Source organism: Microtus oregoni, unplaced genomic scaffold (genome assembly GCF_018167655.1).
Source record: "Microtus oregoni isolate MIOR12 unplaced genomic scaffold, Mior012 000008F_ref0000371, whole genome shotgun sequence".
In the NCBI taxonomy this organism is placed as follows: domain Eukaryota; kingdom Metazoa; phylum Chordata; class Mammalia; order Rodentia; family Cricetidae; genus Microtus; species Microtus oregoni.
In genome coordinates this window covers 35,485,075-35,505,039 of record NW_024543067.1, presented here as the reverse complement: position 1 = coordinate 35,505,039, position 19,965 = coordinate 35,485,075, and the positions used below count along the sequence as shown (strand labels likewise).

General features: G+C 37.0%; 1 protein-coding gene across 1 annotated transcript in view; it reads left to right on the top strand.

Annotated features, from left to right (window-relative positions):
• The window catches only part of Naalad2 (N-acetylated alpha-linked acidic dipeptidase 2), a 47,788-nt gene that overhangs the window by 13,541 nt on the left and 14,282 nt on the right, over positions 1-19,965 (top strand). The window contains exons 8-15 of the mRNA XM_041657581.1: positions 3,289-3,382; positions 3,999-4,097; positions 8,947-9,032; positions 9,339-9,458; positions 9,561-9,643; positions 12,048-12,111; positions 13,091-13,158; positions 16,474-16,565. Coding sequence (XP_041513515.1) covers positions 3,289-3,382; positions 3,999-4,097; positions 8,947-9,032; positions 9,339-9,458; positions 9,561-9,643; positions 12,048-12,111; positions 13,091-13,158; positions 16,474-16,565 — 706 coding nt within the window. The remainder of the gene's footprint in view (positions 1-3,288; positions 3,383-3,998; positions 4,098-8,946; positions 9,033-9,338; positions 9,459-9,560; positions 9,644-12,047; positions 12,112-13,090; positions 13,159-16,473; positions 16,566-19,965) is intronic.

Sequence of the window (19,965 nt, the reverse complement as noted above, 5' to 3'; positions counted from 1 at the left end):
CAACAGAAAAGCTCCTCTGTTTACACTTCACAGCAATAGAAACCCTAACTAAGGTAACAATATGTAGTGTCCTTCCCTGTCTCTTTTTATTACATTTGGTTTGAAGTCTATTTTCTTAGATATTAAAATGGCTACACCAGCTTTCTTGTTAGATCTATTTGCTTAGAAAATCCTTTTCCAACCCTTTACCCTGATGTACTGTTTATCCTTGTTGTTAATGTGTATTTTCTGGATGCAGCAGAAAGATTTGCATCCATTCTGTTAGTCTGTGTCTTTTCACTGGAGAATTGAGACCATTGATATTGAGAGATATCAATGATCAGTGAGTGTTGACTTCTATTACTTTGTTGTTGATTGTGATGGTGATGGTGGTTGTCGTGTGTGTGAGCTTTTCTTCTTTTGTTTTTACTGATATAAGACTATTTCCTACATTTTCATGGGTGTAGTTAACATTGGTGGTTTGGATTTTTCCATCTAGTACCTTCTTTCGTGCTGGCTCTATCATGTAATATCTATAATATTTGATTTCTCCATCTATGGTGATTGAAAGTTTTGTTGGTATGGTAGGCAGGACTGGTCTCTTAGAGTCTGCAAGGCTTAGGATCTTCTGGCTTTTAGAGTCTCTACTGAGAACTTGGGTGTAATTCTAATAGGTCTGCCTTTATGTGTTACTTGGCTGTTTTCCCTTGTGGTTTTTAATAATTTTTTTGTGTGTGCTGTACAATTAGTGTCTTGATTTTTATGTGGTTGGGGGGACTTTCTTCTTTGGTCCAACTTATTTGGTGTTCTGTAAGCTTCCTGTACCTTTGTATGCATCTCCTTCTTGAGATTAGGGAAATTTATTTTATGATTTTGTTGAAGACATTTTCTGGGCCTTTGAGATAGAGATCTTCTTCTAATCCCTATTATTCTTAGGTTTGGACTTTTCGTAGTGTCCCAGATTTTCTGGATGTTTTGTATCAGGAAATTTTTAGATTTAACTTTGTCTTTGACTGATGTATTCATTTTTTCTATAGTATCTTCAATGCCTGAAACTCTCTTCCATCTCTTATATTCTCTTGGTGAAGCTTCCCTCTGTAGTTACTGTTTGAATTTCTAAAATTTTTATTTCCAGAATTCCTTCAGCTTAAGTTTTCTATATTGATTCTACTTCCACTTTTCTGGTCTTAGTCAGTTTTATTTGTTTCCTTTAACTATGTGCTTTCTTGGATTTCGTTAAGTGATTTATTCATTTCCTCACACTGTTTGTTTTCCTGGATTTATTAATTTCCATTTTTAAGGAATTTTATCATTTTTATATAGTTGGTTTTAAGGTATTTTTCTTGTGTTTCGGCTGTATTGGAATATTCAAGTAGGATAGCTGGGCTGTGGTGGAGACATATTGCCCTTGCTGTTATTGATTCTGTTTTAATAGTGCCATCTAAGCATCTGGGTTTGGGTTGATTATAGACCTAGGTTCTGATTTCTGGATTTGTTTTGTTTTGGTTTTAATCCTTGATTTCAATTTTCTCTCTGGATTTTCAGAGTGTGTTTACTGAGAGTTGTCTGTCTCATCCAGCTGATGTGTTCTCAGAGATAGCCTGCTGGTGTTGTAGGCTGGGATACTGGGACAAGGCAGGGGAAGTAAGGTTGGAGGAGAAGGTCTTTGTTATTCCTTGGAGATGGAGTCAAACAGGAAAGGGAGGTCATAGAAGATTTCGCTATAGAAAGCTTGGGATGAAAATGGGGGGATTAGAACTCAGGAGCAGTAGGAGAGGTCTGAGTCTGCCTCCAGCCTTCTTTTCCTGGTAGGAGGGGCCCCTAAGTTAGCAGGGCTGTCTGCTGGGTTGGGATCTGTGGGGGTGGGAGGAGGAATGTTAGAAGGGGAAAGATTTGTGAGATCCACTGGAGATGGGAGTGGGCAGAGTGTTAGGGGTGGGAGGACATTGCCAACTGTGTTCTGCTGTAGAGCTGAGGGTGGAACTGGTAGAACAGAGAAAGATTAGAGATCTGAAGGGAACCTACAGGTATGGCCTGTGAATTAACATGGTCATGTGGACTGGAGCTGTGGGCTGTTCCCTTGCTCTACTAGGTTGCTGTGTTCCCACCAAATGCTTGCTGGTGTTGGAAGTTGGGATACTCGGATTTGCTGGGGGAAGGAGGGTTAGGGATGAAGTGGGGTCAGAGAGGAAAGGAAAACTACAGCAGGTTTCCCGCTATGGAGCTGGGGATGATATTGGTACTAGGGTGTATCTTGGGAGCAGCAGCACAAATGTGGGCTTGCCTTCAGTCTATTTGTCGCCCTAAGAGAAGAGGGCCATTAGCAGGGAGTGCTCACTGGGGTTGGGGTCTGGGGCAAAACAACAAGTAGGGGGAGGAAGGTTAGAAGATCTGTGGGATCCACGGGAGATGGGAGGAGGGGCTGCCAAAGGTGTTCTATAGAGCTGGTATTTGAACTGGGGGACCAGAGAGAGAAGAGAAGGTCTGCAGGCAGCCTACCTGCTTTTTTGGGAGTTAGCAGAAAATCACTGTTTGGTTTTTAGATACTCAAGAACTTTGGAAATATTTTCTTCAATATTGATTTCTAATTCCAATAAAATTAATACCACTTTTGTCAAAAAAAAATACACTTCGTATGATTTTTGCATTTAGTGGAACAATATGGTTAGACTTTTTGTTTCAATAGGCAATTATAAAAATAAGTAATAAGAAAGAGATATTTGAGCTGTTGTTTTATATGTCTTATCATTTTTAAGTTGGTTCAGATATGGCATGAGGGTTTCCATTTTAATCCATCCTGTGTGATAGCCAGGCCTGAGGAGATTATCAGTCTGACCAGTACTTCCAAATCATGCTTTGAAGAAAACTTTGTCTTATTATTTAGGTAAATATAATTATTCCTCAATCACTATCTCATAAGTTTTCTATTTTTTATCCATTATATGTGACTTTAGACATATAGACACATTTCCAAACATATAGTTTGCTGGAGTTTTTATAATAGTAATTCATAATATCTTTTGAGCAAATAAGATATTAAAAAGTTTAAGAAAATCATTTCAAGTGTTTAGTTTGAAATCTATAAATTCTATGATTTGATTTTACTTTAAAATATAAATGACTTAACTTTTTACTGCTGACTCAAATAGGCCAGTTTAAATAATACAATTTGACCTTTTGATAACCTTTAATTTTATTTTAATTGCCAAAATATAGCAAATCTGTAATGATATTACAAGAAATTCCATCATATCATTGTCTTTGCTTGTATTCTTCAATGGTTTTCACTTATATACTTGATCTTTGCAGAGTACACCTTCAGACTTCAAGTTGAAGAAGGAGTAGGAATTCCGAGTATACCCGTACATCCAATAGGATATAACGATGCCGAGATACTATTACGGTATAGTCATTTAATTGGAGATGAGTGTGTCTTGCCCTATATTGTCCATTTTCTGCTCTATAAGTCAGTTATGTTAAGAACAGCTGAGTCCTTGCTGTCTGATTTAGTGTCCTCACCTGTAAAATGCTGCTTCTTGTGTCTCAGCTGAGATCTCTGTCTCCAGTACAACGATCATTGAGCTAATACTTGCTGGTATTGTTTTCTGTATTTTATTGCCTGTTTCCCAACTACTATTTCCTAAATATTTGTACCACAGTAACTTAATTCCCTTTTATAGGTGCCCCCAATGGGGTTAGTAGTTGCTTTTAAAATTAGTTGTTTCTTAACACATTCATGAATGTTCCCGCTTTCGAATAGCCTCAGTTTCCTGCTTCTCCAACTATGTCAAATGTGAAGAGGCTGTTGCCACGCATCTGTCCTCCAGATTTTATTTTTTCCCTTCACCTTTAATAGTAACATGTTGCACGTTACTAATTTGTCTAGGCTATGACTCTTTCCAGAGTGAGAGCTCCATGAGGTTAGGCCTCTGTGTAAATAGTTCTACTCTATACAATCATACCCAGTCTTGTGATTTCCTCAAGATCAATCTTTGTGTTGTTTCATGTGCTCTTGGCAGAAACTTGGGAGGAACTGCTGCCCCAGACAACAGCTGGAAGGGAGCTCTAAATGTCAGTTACAATATCGGGCCTGGCTTTAGAGGAAGCAAATATTCCAGGTAACGTTGTGAATCTTTAAAAGCCTGAAAAAGTTTGCTTTTAACAGAAAAATGTCAGGCTAATGCTCTGCCAGGTAAAGTATGCTCTTCATGTTTTCCTTGTCACCAGTGAGCAACTGATCATTTTATATCAACTCGGAAGGACTTACAGAATTAACTACTGAATTATTCAGTGGTGACATTGTATTATTAGATGAAATATTACCATGTTTGAGCTTAGGCTTATAACATTTCAAACAGTGTTGTCTTTTTTAGCTTCCATTTTCAACTCAAGTTTTAAATCAGGTTTCCTAGTGACATTTATGATGTCAGCTGAGAGACGATAAAGGGCGAGAGGAAGGAGCCCTCGGTTACTTAAACCTTCACTCCATGGCATAAAGGGCGAGAGGAAGGAGCCCTCGGTTACTTAAACCTTCACTCCATGGCATAAAGGAGTCAAAATGAGGAAACCATGTTGTTCAACAATTCAATAATCCTCAATAGATGTTTCATTATAAATAGTATTGCTATTTTCTTTTCAAAACAGGGTTTCTTTTTTTTGGAGTAAACCGTATTTATTAAAATAAGAAAATGGTCAGTGTTATATTATTTCTAAGTAAATATTTGAATTAAATTAAAATATTTGATATTTTTTCCTGTTTTTTAAAAATTGTTTTTATCGGCCTATATATTTTTCTCCGCACCCTCCCTTCCCCCTCCCCTTTTTCCCTCTCCTATGATCCCCTCACTCTGTTTACTCAGGAGCTCTTGTCTTTTTCTACTCAAGACCTGGTTTCTTTGTGTAGCCCTGTCTGTACTGGAATTTGCTCTGAAGACCAGGTTGACCTTGAACTCAGAGACCCGCTTAAGTGCTGGGATTAAAGGCCTGTGTCACCACTGCCCAATAAAATTAGTGTTGTTTTTTAAACACAGAACTGCTGCACTGGAGTGATCATATGTGCCTGATGGGTTGAGAAAAAAGTAGGCAAGCAACATAGTTATAGAAACACAGACCATGGTGGGAGATGTAATATACTGGAAAGACTGGGGAAAGGGAAATGTTAGTGTTGATAAACCAGAAAGGCTAAAGAGAGCTGTTTATTTTATTAAACCCACATTGCTCAGTCAGTCTTGTTTGCTAATAATTTACCTATCTATGTGAACTTTGATAATCAGAATATGTTAGAATTGGTTTGTTTCAGAAAAGCTAAATTGAAACAAGTTTAGTTTTCTTACTTTTATGGGAATTTTTTTAAAATATTTATTTATTATGTATACAATACTCTGCATCAGACCTCATTACAGATGGTTGTGAGCCACCATGTGGTTGCCGGGAATTGAACTCAGGACCTTTGGAAGAGCAGGCAATGCTCTTAACCACTGAGCCATCTCTCCAGCCCACTTTTATGGGAATTTTAGAATTTGAGTTACATAAGGGCTTAATAATCACCATAATTCAATCAAAACAGTGTTCCTTCAATTAGAAAATTTATTACCTATTTTACTTATATTCTTTGGAGAGAGAAAGATAGCATAGTTTCACAAGATAACTTTTATTTGTTTTTAATTTACAAGCAGAATTAGACAGACATGGAGAAAATGCGTTGATAATTTCTGAGTTTACTCAGGGGTCTGGGGAGATGACTTGGCAGTTAAGAGGACTAGTGTTCTGTTCCCAGTGACTATGTTGTCTCACAGAATGTCTGTAACTCCAGCTCTTAAGGGATCTAAAATTCCCTCCTCCCTCCTCTGGCCTCCCTGCCCCTTCCATACACATGCACAAATGCATTAATAAAGCATATATTATAAAAACAGATTAAACTCAGAAAGCATAAGAAATAGAGAGTGTAGGTCTGGCTATCCAGCACTCTCCATCATTGCTGTGATTTGAGTTCAAAATGGATTGATACATAGTAAGCAATAACAGCAAAGCTTTGAGAGATTCTTCTCTTTCACCTCACAGAGGTCTTGATAATTATATGTCCATTTAGGAAGACTATCAAATGACAAGACATAAAGACACTTCCTCATATTGCTGGCATCAACGCAGAATAATTTATTCCTAACAAAAATGGAAATAGAAATAAACACAAAGACAATAGAGCAAAATTAAACCTAGATATACAGATAGCTAAAATAATGGAATTTTAACTGTCCACATTGCAAGATGAAGTCATAGCACATATCAGCAGGACATCCAAAACTGATAAAGAGTAATTTAAAGTGATAATTGTTGGACAGGTATGAAATGAGAATTTATTCTATCATTCACTAGACTTATTAGCTAATAAAGGAACCAGAACTGGTGTTAAAATTGGTTTAAAGAAGCTGGGTGGTGGTGGCACATGCCTTTAATCCCAGCTCTTGCCGGGTGATGGTGGCGCACGCCTTTAATCCCAGCACTCGGGAGGCAGAGGCAGGCGGATCTCTGTGAGTTCGAGACCAGCCTGGTCTACAGACCTAGTTCCAGGACAGGCTCCAAAGCCACAGAGAAACCCTGTCTCGAAAAACCAAAAAAAAAAAAAAATCCCAGCTCTTGGGAGGCAGAGGCAGGTGGATCTCTGTGAGTTTGAGGCCAGCCTGGTCTACAGAGCGAGTTCTAGGACAAACTGCAAAGCAAAACAAAGAAACCCTGTCTTGAAGAACAGCAGCAAAATTGGTTCAAAGATACGTACAGGGATACATATACACACAACTATTTATATACATCAAATCAGCTTATTAGGAATGCTGAGATGAACATAATTGCAGGAAAATTTGCTTTTACAGTAGTGAGCGATCTTAAATGAATGTGTACTAAATATGACTCTACTGTGAATTGTGTTTTGTCATAATTCTGCGTGTTTATTCAGACCGTCTTTCCAGAGATGCATAAAGCAGTCTAGTTATATAATGAAATGAAACAAAAGATACAGGTGAGCGTGATAAGAGAGCTGAGTCTTTTCTACTCTTCCCGAAAGGGTGTGTTAATGCATTTGACAAATACTCGATGAACACTAGCTGTACACAAAGTACCCCATGACTTTAAGCTCTTAGTTACAGGAAGATGCTGAAAATGTTTCTGCATTGTAGCAGTTGGTGTTTTGTTGCTAAAAGTGAACCTGGGGTTTTCTTTTGTCAGCTAGTGGCTCCACCATTAAGGCTCCTTCTTGTGTTTACTTTGCAGTAGCAAAATACATTTTTTTGCTGAATGCATTTTAAAAACCTCACTTGTTGATTGGTTTTGCTCTTGATGGAACACTTAGCCGAATTATGTATTAATTACTCTTAGGATTACTTATGTATTTAGAAAAATTTTAGGAGGATGACAGAATCTGCATGCACTTCACATTGTTCAAGCTTTGGGAGCTGTTTCCTTCTTTCCATCATAGATAACAAATTATAGATCTTTTTTGATCTAGAGAAAACAAAGGCTCATTTTCTGTTCCCATGAAAAAGCTCACTATTTATTCATGTCCTTGTAGAATTCATAGAGTGTGTATTGCCTTTGAGATGGAGGAAGTCTGGCTGAGTTTGACGGAACTTGCCTTTGCTTTTAAATTGGTTAAAATCATGAAGGAATATTAAAATTTAGCCGAAATCAGAATCAAAATGGATGAATGGCCCAGGGAAGTTTCAGTATGTAGTTGTGCATTTAGCACAACATTCTAAATTCTTTTCTTGGGGGGGGGGGAGGGGGGTGTTGAGACAGGGTTTCTCTGTAGCTTTGAAGCCAGTCCTGGAACTAGCTCTTGTAGACCAGGCTGGCCTCGAACTCACAGAGATCCACCTGTCTCTGCCTCTGAAGTGCTGGGATTAAAGGCGTGCAACACCATCACCCGGCCTAAGTACTTATTTAACAATAGAATTCATAATATTTTTCAGTCAGTGCTCAGGTCAGTTTTAAGTAATATATTTATAGACCGCTTTCAGTCATGACAAAAGTTAATGAATAGCAAGTATTACTATAATCATGTGTCCCTTACCAGGAAGATGTGTTTTGAGAAATGTGTCATTGCTGGAACACCAGAGTGTGCTTACACATACCTCAGTCACTGAATGGGACTTTAAAAAAAATCTGTTATAAACAATCCTTTTATTTTACATACCAATCCTAATTCTCTCCCCCTCCCCTCCACCACCTTCCCCCAGGCACTCCTCAGAGAGGGTGAGGTCTCCCTGGGGAGTCAAAAAGTCTGAAATGTGACTTCTTGATGCCTTGGGATTCTATAAACAAGAAGAATGAGGCTACCGTTAGCCTAACAGGGTAGTCTGTCTTAGAGGAAACTCTTTTTTAGTAAGTGTGAGCACACTTTTAATGAATAATGAAAGTGCACTATGCGTTGTACAGAACTGCATTGCTCTCCATTTATGACTGGCAATATAATGTCTGTTCCCATAAGTATCACCACAAATACGCAAGTAATATACGATGGCATCATAGCAGGTGCCGTGTTAATAGATCCTTCTAATTCCTTTCTACTTTTTGGGATACTATCATATGTATGATCTGTTACTGATTTAGACATCACTGTGCTATGCAGGGATTTATAAAAACAGATGCTCCAGTATAGTGAGAATACAAAGTTTTAATATTAGTACTTTAAGGCATTTAATAGAATATTTTCAGTTAAAAGTAAGAATGAGTAATACAGCTATGAAGACAAATACAAAATATTGGTATTTAAAGTTGACGTTAAGATACATACCTAAATACACAGGTATAAATTACAATGATGCTTCACAAGTATTTCATATAATCCAATTATTGAGGATTCACTGTCCTAGTGTATAGTTTTCTGTAGTTTTGAGATTTTTCACAATAAAATGTAAAACAAAAAATCTAAATGCAATGCTTCATTCAACTAACTTATTCTTTTTACAATTCTAGGAAAGTTAGAATGCATGTCAGTAACATTAACAGAATCACAAGGATTTACAATGTGATTGGAACTATCAGAGGGTCTCTGGAACCTGGTGAGTCGTTAGGAAGATTGGAAGTATCAGAGGGTCTCTGGAACCTAGTGAGTCATTAAAAATCTAAAGACATTTTCTTTTAATGAAGATTAAGGAAAGATGAAATTCTGTTAATAACATTTTTTTCTGGCTGATTTGAAAGTGAAATTCAGGGGAAGGATATTTCCACTTTAAAAGATTTTCCTTTACACTGTTGGTTGTCTTCTGTGAGGTAGCTCAGGCAGGAGAAAGTTTAATTTACTTACATAAATGACTAATGCCTGTAATGTTTGCAAGCTGAAGTTTTCGGAACACATTCTTGTCCAGATAGGTATGTCATTCTGGGAGGTCATCGTGACTCCTGGGTGTTTGGAGGGATTGACCCTACCACGGGGACTGCAGTTTTGCAAGAGATTGCCCAAAGTTTTGGAAAACTGATGGATCGAGGTAACTAGCATTTCTCAGGTAGCTGCTGACAGAAAGTGACTTGCTTAAATTCCTGTCCCTGTAGGTGGGTGTGTTTAACCGTGTTTACTAACATGATTACAGGCTGGAGACCTAGGAGAACTATCATTTTTGCCAGCTGGGATGCAGAAGAGTTCGGGCTGCTGGGTTCAACTGAATGGGCTGAAGTAAGTAACAGCGAAGGTACTTGTTGTGATACTGTGTAGATTCTCTTACCTAATAGAGAATGACTCAAGGGAGTATAAGACATAGAATTTGTTTTTACTCTCAAATCTATTTGGCACAGCTGAGTCACTTCTTATGCTAAACCTATTTATTATCAAAAATATTTCATATTTTTGCATTTGTATTATGAAAACAAAGTCAGTAAACTCAGAATAATCAGAATCTGCAAGCTGTTAATCTTTTTACCTCTCATAGCAGTAATATGCTTTGATTATTAAATATAAAGTGATAATTCTGTAAATTTAGTAAAGTAGCTTAGCTTATTATTTCACAGTGGTGTCTATTTTTTTTCTTTCTTACAGGCTCTTACCTCTTAAAGAGCCTCTCCTACACACCGTCTTTCTCCTTTCCAGTTCTCCTCTGTTGGTAATGTCTAAATTCTTACGTGTGAAAAGCGAGCACACATTTTCATATTGTTGTTACACTTTGTGGTGCTTGCTTTCTATCATCTGTCACATACAAGCATAAATGTTGTTGGTATGTTCTATGCATGTCTGTATATAGTTTACAAAACATTTTTCTCCTGACTCATTCCCTTTTATATAACTATAAAATATGAAAATATATAAAATCACATATAGCTACTTATCTGATATCACTTAGCTTTGTTGTTTATATTTACATCATAAAGTTTCACTTTGATACTGGTACCATAAATATGAAATTCGAAGGTAGAGCATTAATTTAGATTGATTAAATATTATTGATCAAAGTAATTTCTTTTTAGAATGTTTGACTTTTTATAATATGTGTGCGCATAAATATATTTTTTTAATTTCAGAAATTCAAAATAAAAATCAAAGAAATCTAAGATTTGCTATAGTAAATTTGCATTGATAACACAAGTGAGTTTAGAAAGAATTTCAACTTTCTTCCTAGTTTTCTGTACCAGGCTTTTTCTTTTGGGCCATTAACCAGCTCCCAAATCAAGACACAGAGACTCATTAGTTTTTAATGCTCAGCCCAGCTTCGGCTCATCTCTTTTGACTGAAATTAACCTGTTTCTCTTTATCTGTCTTTTGCCCTGGACTTTTTATTTTCTCACTTCTGTATATCTTACTTTCACTGCTTCTTGAGTATGCTAGTTGGCAGCTGCCTGGTTGGCCCTGGGTGTATCCATTGTTCTCTTCTTCCTCGTCTTTATCCTTTTCTCTCTCGAGCCTAGACTTCTCCTCCTGTTTATTCTTTCTGCCCAGCAGCCTTATCTATCCTTTTCTCTGCCTAGCTATTGCTGTCCTGCTCTTTATTAGACCAACCAGATACCTTAGACAGGCAAGGTGAAACAAACATCTTTACATAATTAAACACACATCCTTACATCATTAAACAAATGCAGCATAAATAAATGTAACATATCTTTGTCTATTTAAAATTATTTTCCACAACAGTTTTCTACAGGATATGTTGTCATATTAAATACCACATTAACTTCTCTGAAAACGTATAAGGAATTATGTATGATGGTGCAAACCTTAATTCCTGGCACTCAGGTGGCAGAGGCAGGAAGACCTATAGTTTGAGGCCAGCCAGGGGTACACAATGAGATCCTGCAAATGCTGTAGTAGAGACTTTGACTATAATCAAGGCAATCATATTAGTTACTTTTCTTGTTGGTACAAAATGCCCGAGAAAAGCAACTCAAGGTACAAAAGGTTTATTCTGCCCATAGTTCAAAGGTACCACCCATCATGGCAGGAAAATAGTGAGGACGTATCTGAGAAGCAATTGACCACATTAAATCCACAGTCAGGAAGATGAACTAGATAAACACTCTGATGCGAGCTTTCCTTCAACCCAGAACACTAGCATAGAGAAAGGCTTTATCTTTATTTTATTCTTTTACTTCTCTATAGATTTTTATAAATATAGATAAATGGACTTTTATGTGTTTTTCACTCTTATACTATACTTAGGAGTCGACTTAGTGGATCACAAATTTCAGTGGCTATAAGGAGCAATTTCTAAGGACACCTGTTAGGAAACAGTTTCAGGCCTCACTTTGAACAGCTTAGATTCAACAGATTTTATGAAGAACTACCAAATTTTGGACCCTCATCTTAGCTTATTTTGATACAGAGAATGAAGGAATTACACCTAAAAATATCTTCCCTGGGCTTTTTGCTTTTAGTACACAGCTTCATAACATTCTCATTTTCTTATTTTAATTTTTATTGCCATCAATTAAGCAGTCATCAGAATTTTCTACAAGTTTGTGGTCACAGGCAGATACTGTATTTGACTTATAAACACCAACAGACCATTTTCTAGGAGGCTTTTGTGGTTACTTTTTTTTTATATTTTCAAAGCAGTAAAAACTGCATACTAACAACTTTGATTCAACTGCAGGAGAACGCAAAGATCTTACAGGAGAGAAGCATTGCTTACATCAACTCAGATTCATCTATAGAAGGTGCATCTTATTTTATTTTGAAATACGGCATTCAAAAGTAAATTCCGTTTTTAGTAATTTTGTTTCTAGTTAGTATGCTATTCTTTTGTTTGTTCTGACTTTTTTTTCTGTCTTGAGATAAGTCTCAGTTGTGTTGGTGGTCATGACCTTGAACTCCTCATCTTCCCCCTTCTACCTGCTAAGCACTAGGATTATAGGAGTGCACCTTAGCACCCACAGTGTTTTTTGGCTTATTACTTTCTTAAGTCTATAAATTCTTAGTAGTATCTCAAATCTTATATTTAGATAAGGCTATTCAATAGTAAGTTAGCTTTTGTTTTACTACAAGAAAAAGTAATATCAATCATTATGACTCACAACTGAGCTATATGACTCCTGATTTCTTTTTTTTTTTTTTTTTTTTTGGTCTATCTTTGGTTTATCTTTGCTTGCCTTGGATTGTGATTTAAAGACCTAACATTCACCACATTTTTCTTGTGGATGAATTAGAGAAATTTGGTTGGCGTATTTCAGAAGAATGTCTCATACAGAAATATTTTCTTAATAAAACATTTCCTTGAAAAATAAAATAATATTTCCACTATTTATTGAAACTGAATTTTGAATTGACCCATTGTATTTGGCTCTCAGTGGTTTTGATGCATTTTTGTTCATTGTCCCTGAAGCTGTTACAACATGCATATTGCTTTCTAATACATTGATCTAAAACAATGAAAGAATGAAGAATGAATTCTGTGGTCTTAATGCGTTCTTTGACATTGTCCCCTGAGAGATGCTGATGGCTGTGGGGGCTGCCACATCAGACGCCACAGTCCACCATCTCTTCGTCTGTTTAATCAACGCACTGCAGCCTCTCCACTTCTCAGGAGCATTTTGAATTAGATAGTTACATTATATTTGAAATAGAAAGTGCAATTAAACATAAATGGACTCATTTGGTAGTATGAAATATGACCTTTGTGTTTGGTTTATCCCTCAGGCAATTACACCCTCCGAGTTGACTGTACTCCTCTTCTTTACCAGTTGGTGTATAAAGTGGCAAGAGAGGTAAATGAGGACACCTGGCTGACTATTTTATGATGAATGGGTAACACATTTCTGGCATGGTTAGCTACATTTGTTTTTAAGTTGTTGTCAGAACATTGGTGACTCAAATAAGTAGCAGCTACAACAAAATTTATCATATACAGTTGACTATGCAACATAATTGTGAGGATGCTAAGAAATAAAGTATTAAAAATAAGCCAAGGAATTCAGAAATCTGGTAATGCAGGAATTATTGGTCTCCATTGCCAGGCATTTCACTGTATGCCAACTTAGTGGGTAGAGTGGAGAACAGTCAGTCAAAAGACCAAAGGGGAGGAAGTCTCCAACTGGTGATTACACAGAAACACCATAAATATTAAATTAATTATACATGTTAAGTCCTCATGAGAACTAAAGCACAGTGAATCCCAAAGTAAAATCAGATACTGTGCTCCCAATATCTGTACACTCTGAGCAGTCCTCCGTAATCGAATTTACTTAGAGAAGTTCTGCAGAGGCAGACCAGTGACTGAGAGCACCAGCGGATCTTTCAGATCGTCCAGAGGACCCAAGTTTGGTTCCCAGCACCCAATCAGGTCTCTTAAAACTGCCTGTAATTCCAGCTCAAGGAATCTGACACCATTTTCATCGTCCTTGGGCACCTGAAACACATGGCGCGCGCCCGCGCACACACACACACACACACACACACACACACACAACCAACAAAAAAAATCACATCAGTAAAAATAAAATGAATCTTTAAAACCAAAGAATTTGCTTATAGAAGTGATTGATGCTTTAAGATCAGCCTTAGTGAAAAGTAAGAGGTGAGTGTCACCCTAATGCAGGTTTTGTTTCCTAATCTCTGTAAGCTGGCCCTACCTGCCTGTTTACTGCTAGTGTCTCTAAAAACAGGTATATTTTTTTTCCAAGCAAAAGTGCTTACTATATTTCTCTTTTCCCTTTTATTGGTGTTCTTACCCTCTTGAATAAATTTATTTCCTTGGTTTTTTTTTTTTTTTTTTTTTTTTGGTTTTTGTTTTTTTCAGGCACGGTTTCATTGTAGCTTTGGAGCCTGTCCTGGAACTAGCTCTTGTAGACCAGGCTGGCCTCAAACTCACAGAGATCCGCCTGCCGCTGCCTCCCGAGTGCTGGGATTAAAGGCGTGCATCACCATCACCCAGCATCCTTATTCTGTTATTGGAAGGTCTCAAAATAAAGCAAGTGTAAAGAGAATCTTTATGGGGCAATACTACAGAATATGTTTTTATGATCTGTACTGTATTTGAAAAACGGCTACTGTCTTTGATATCAGGGGTGCTAAGACCTTTGGAACCAGTAAGTAGAAGTTATTATTTGTGCATCTTGTGAAAAGACACATACTTATTATTTATGGTCATGCAAAGACTGGGTAACTAAAGCGACTCCTTCACCTTCCTGTGGACAGATTATTACAATTTCTTCCATCCTCCACATCTTAGTTACTTTTCTATTGTGATGAAGAGATATCATGACCAAAGAATATTATAGAATAATGAATTTACTGAGGACTTACAATTTCAGAGGGTGAGTCTGTGACTATCATGATGGGTAGCAAGGCAGCAGGCAGGCAGGCATGACGTAGAAGCAGTAGCTGAGAACTTAACATACTTACCTCTAAGCAGAAGGCGGAGAGAGATGTAAATAGAAATGGCATAGCCGTTTGAAATTTTAAAGTCCACCCCTAGTGAGATATCTCCTCCATACCTCCCAATCCTTAAACAGTTCCACCTACTGGGGACCAAGCATTCAAATGAATGAGTCGTTCAGGTTTACAGCTACATAAGACTATGCATGGCTCTATCTCCCTAGAACCCTACACAGCACAGTCCAAGAAAACCTAGACAACAAAGAGGAACCTAAGAGAGACATACCTGGATCCAATCTACATGGGAAGTAGAAAAAGACAAGATCTCCTGACTAAATTGGGAGCATGGGGATCATGGAAAAGGGTAGAAGGGAAGGTAGAAGGGAGGGAAGCAGAAAAAAATATATATAGCTCAATAAAAACAATTTAAAAAACATAAAAAAAGAGAAGCAAGTGCTTAACTGCTGAGCCACTTCTCAGCCTATAGTCTTAAAAAAGAAATTGTGTGTGTGTGTGTGTGTGTGTGTGTGTGTGTGTGTGTGTGGTTTGTAGGACTCAGTTTTCTCCTACTATGTAGGTCCTGGGAACTCCATTTTACTTTTAGGCATTGGATCAAATACCTTTAGATGTTGAGCCATCTCACCATCCATAAACTCTTTTCATTAAAAAAAAATGGTTTTGGTTAGCTAATAGAACAACAGGCTTCCACATGACTTCTTACATCATTACTAATTCTCCCCAGAGTCTTATTTAAATTCCACCATCCTGGTACGTCCTCTTCCAGTCTCATACCACATGAGTTCTACTATCCACCCATCTTTAGAACTCTTCCCTAACCCATATTCCCTTTATCATGTTCTAATCTCTACCAACATTCCACGTTAAATACAAAATTAAATTACAAGGTATGACACATATATAAAAAAGAACACATAGCATTTGAGATATCTCAGTAAACATTACCCCCAATTCTACCCATTTTTCTACAAATTTCATTTTTACTTGGTGCTAAATAGAATTGCATTGTATAAATGTGACATTTTACTTACCTACATTTCAGTTGATGGACATCTAGTTTGATTCCATTCCCTAACTTTGTGAAGAATACAGTAATGACCATGAATGCGCAAGTGTCTCTGTTGTTAGCTTTTTGGGTGTATGTGCAGAAGTGATATAGCTCAGTCATATAAACATCTATTTTTATTTTGAAAAAGCGCCACCTTGATTTCCATAGTGACTGTACCAGTGTATAAAGGTTTCCATTTCCTCACATTAAGAAAGTCCAGCTTTGCTTAAACATAAAATAGTAATTTAAAAATATAAATAATTATTCTCACTATTCCTGACTTCTTTTCCAGCAAAAGTAGGATCCATCTGCTTGGATAAAGGCAATTTATTATAGAAATTATCTACATTTTCTCCAGTATCTTTACCTGAAACACTTTAAAACTTTCCTTTAAAATGTTATTAATAAAAAAGGAAATCCCCCTTTTTAGGTAGCTGGCAACATTACAAACATCAGTCATCATAAATGTAGAAGAATTTGTACTAGTTCTTTCCTTTTCTTAGGAAATATACTATTTTATGCAAGTGAAAATGGCATATGCATGCGCAGATAGCAACAGAAGTTGATACTAATGTGCAGATGGAGTTATATTGGGTTCATATTTGCTTCCATTCCTGATGCCCACTGTTTGTTTTTCTAGATCTCCAGCCCTGATGATGGTTTTGAAAGCAAGTCACTTTATGAAAGCTGGCTGGAAAAAGACCCTTCACCTGAAAATAAAGTTTTTCCTAGGTAAATTAACGTGTGTAGCTTTTCTACCCTGGGATAAATATAGATTGCTCCTTTTCCCTTGCTCTTCCAAACTTGCAATTCTTACAGAGCGCATCAATAATGTAAATAAATTCAATAAAGCTGTCCAGTCAGTTGCTGTTTTGCTTACTAGTCAGCTCAGACACATTTTTAGTGTTCAGTGTAACATAGATAGATATATTTTTGAAAATTTTCAACTAAACTGATTTTGTGGGGACTTGAGAAATAACTTGCTGTTCTACCATTGGACCCAAGTTCAGTTCCCAGCACCCATGTCAAGTGGCTCACAACCATCTGTCACCAGCTCCAGGAGATTCAATAGCCTCTTCTGGATTCTGTGGGCACCTGAACATCCTTGTATATACATGCAAATATATGCATATAAATATATGTAAAATAAATTTTGCAATGATTTTGCTATTTATTAGTCATTATTTGGCATCTTTACAGAAATGTAATTTTAGATATGTAGTATATGCTTTAAATAATAGCATAACTTCATGTGATAATAACGTAAAATATAAATGTACTGTGGGTGTTCATGAGTGTGGGTGTGTATCGATGTATTGTGTGTTCATGTGTTTGGATGTGTATCGATGTGAGTGTTCGTGTGTGTGGACATGATATACATGTGTGTTCATCTGTTACATGTATGTGTGGATGTATGTACATGTTGATGTGTGTGTGTGTAGTATATGTGTAGGTGCATGTATGTGGATGTGCTATATATATGTGTGTGTGCATGTGTGTGTATGTGGTATATACGTGTTGGTGGAGGCCAGAGGTTGATGCCCGGATCTTTCTCCATTTATTCCCAACCTTATTTTTTTCCTTAAAAAAGATTTATTATATTTTAATGATGTGTATATATGTGCATCTGTGTGTTGGTATGTGCATGTGTCCTCAGAGGCCAGATGAGTTGGATAAACTGAAATGGAATTTACAGTCAGTTTGAGCCATGTGATATGGGTTCTGGGGAACTGAATTCAAGTCCTTTGGAAGAGCAGTATATATGCTTTTAGTCACTGAGCTGTCTCTCCAGCCCCTCTACCTTATTTATTTTTACTTTTACATGATAGATCATTCACTGAACCTGGAGTACCCAGCAAAACTGGCTGGTTGTGGATTTCCAGAATCTGACTGTCTGCCCCTTGCCCTCAGCCCTGGGGTTTGAGATATGAGTGGCCACGACTGGCTTTTATGTGGATTGTGAAAATCTGAACTCTTAAGTCCTCATGCTTGCACAGGAAACACTTTGTCCACTGACTCGTCTCCCTAACCCCCTCGTTTTATTTTATATTTAATAAAGGGCATTATCAATAATCTTTAAATTGTGTGTTTTTCTGTAATCAATTTAGATTTTTGATTTTTATCATTTTACATTTTTTCATTCATGTTGTAGTGACTTTTAAGTTTATTATATAGTTATCCATTTTTATTATAATATGATTTATAAGACTGGCAGAAGATGATAGTTTATAGCTTCATTCTATTGTTTAAAGTCATTTAAAATATCATTGTATTTAATTTTTAATTGTAATTTTTTTCTATTTTTTAAGACTATAATTATATCATTTACCTCTTCTGTTCCCTTTTTCCTATTTTCCCTATATACTTTGCTCCCCCTCCCTCCGCTCTTTCAAATCTATGGCCTCTTTTTCTTTCATTGTTGTTACATATATGTGTGTCTTATATGCGTACATAGACACATTCAGTGTGCATCCCCCCAAATTTATAAACACAATTTACTTGATCCTTGTGCTGGTAGTTGTATGTTTTCAGGAATGACCATTTGGTATTGGATAACCAGTTGGTGAGCCCTTTCCTGGGAGAAGACTATTTCTTCTGTCCTCATCATTCCTTAGCTGATGTAGTTCTTTGTCTAGGTTGAAGCCTCGTGAGCTTTCCTCTGTCCCATGGCTGTATATCTATTGGCATTGTCCTCGTCCAGCTCCTGTTTAGGCAGCCATGTTGGTCAAAGTTCATGGGAGAAGCTTCTCTGGCATTGCCAGGAGACACAATCTCAGAGCAACCTTTTGATTCCTCTGGATCATACAATTTTTCTGCCTCCTTTTTCACAATGATCCCTGAGTCATATGTTTCAGAGGTTCTATTGTAGATGTATTAGTTGGGACTAGGCTCCACAACTATGCATTTTGATCAGTTATGATTTTATGTACTGGTTTATGTCTGTTGCAACGAGAATTTTCATCGATGTGTAATGAGAATGACATTTTGCGGGATATAATGATACATATTATATTTATAAAAGTTAAAGCTTATGCTGGTTTAATAAAGTGACAATTGTGAGTTCTCCTCTAATATCAATGACTTCACTAGTACTAGGTGCTAGTACAGTTGGCTAGGTTTCCAGTATAGAAATGATTTCCCCTTCCCTGACTGTCCCTAAAGCCTCCAGTTTACTCTCCTTCCCAGGGCCATCCATGTGTCCTTCTTAGGGTCCTCCTTGTTACCTAGCTTCTCTGGAACTGTGGATTGTAGTCTGGTTATCCTTTACTTATATCTAATATCCACTTATAAGTATGAATATGCCATGTTTGTCTCTCTGAGTCTGGGTTACCCCATTCATGATAGCTTTTTCTAGTTCCATCCATTTGCCTTTAAATTTCATGATGTCACTGATTTTGACAGCTAAGTAAATGTATCATATTTTCTTTAACCATTCTTCAGTTCAACGGCATCTAGGTTGTTTCCAGGTTCTGGCTATTACGAATAATGCTGCTATAAACATTGTTGAGGATGTGTCCTTGTGGTATGATTGAGTATTGCTGGGTCTTGAGGTAGATTGATTCCCACATTTCTGAGAAACCACCATACTGATTTTAAAGTGGTTGAACAAATTTAAACTCCCACCAGCAATGGAGAAGTGTTCCCCTGACTCCACATCCTCTTCAACATCAGGTGTCCTCAGTATTTTTTTTATTTTAGCCATTTTGATAGGTATAAGATGGAATCTCAGAGTCATTTTTATTTGTATTTCCCTGATTATTATGTTGAGCAATTTCTTAAATATCTTTTGGCCATTTGAGATTCTTCTGATGAAAGTTCTCTGTTTAGCTCTGTACTCCAATAAATTGGTGTATTTTATATTTTGATGTCTAGTTTCTTGAATTCTTAATATATTTTGGAGATCAACCATCTGTCAGATGTAGGATTGGTGAAGATCGTTGCCCATTCTGTAGGCTGTCCTTGAAAAACAGACAGCATCTCAACAGAGTGGATCAAGAGGTGAATGGCCAGCCTCTCAGCTAGATAGCCCAGGCTCTAGACCCTAGTCCCCCTGGGCAAAAATGCAGGCCCCTTCCCTACCTGTTTTAGCTGCATTTTGTATCTTAATCTATTTAGTCAGTTCATGTATTTT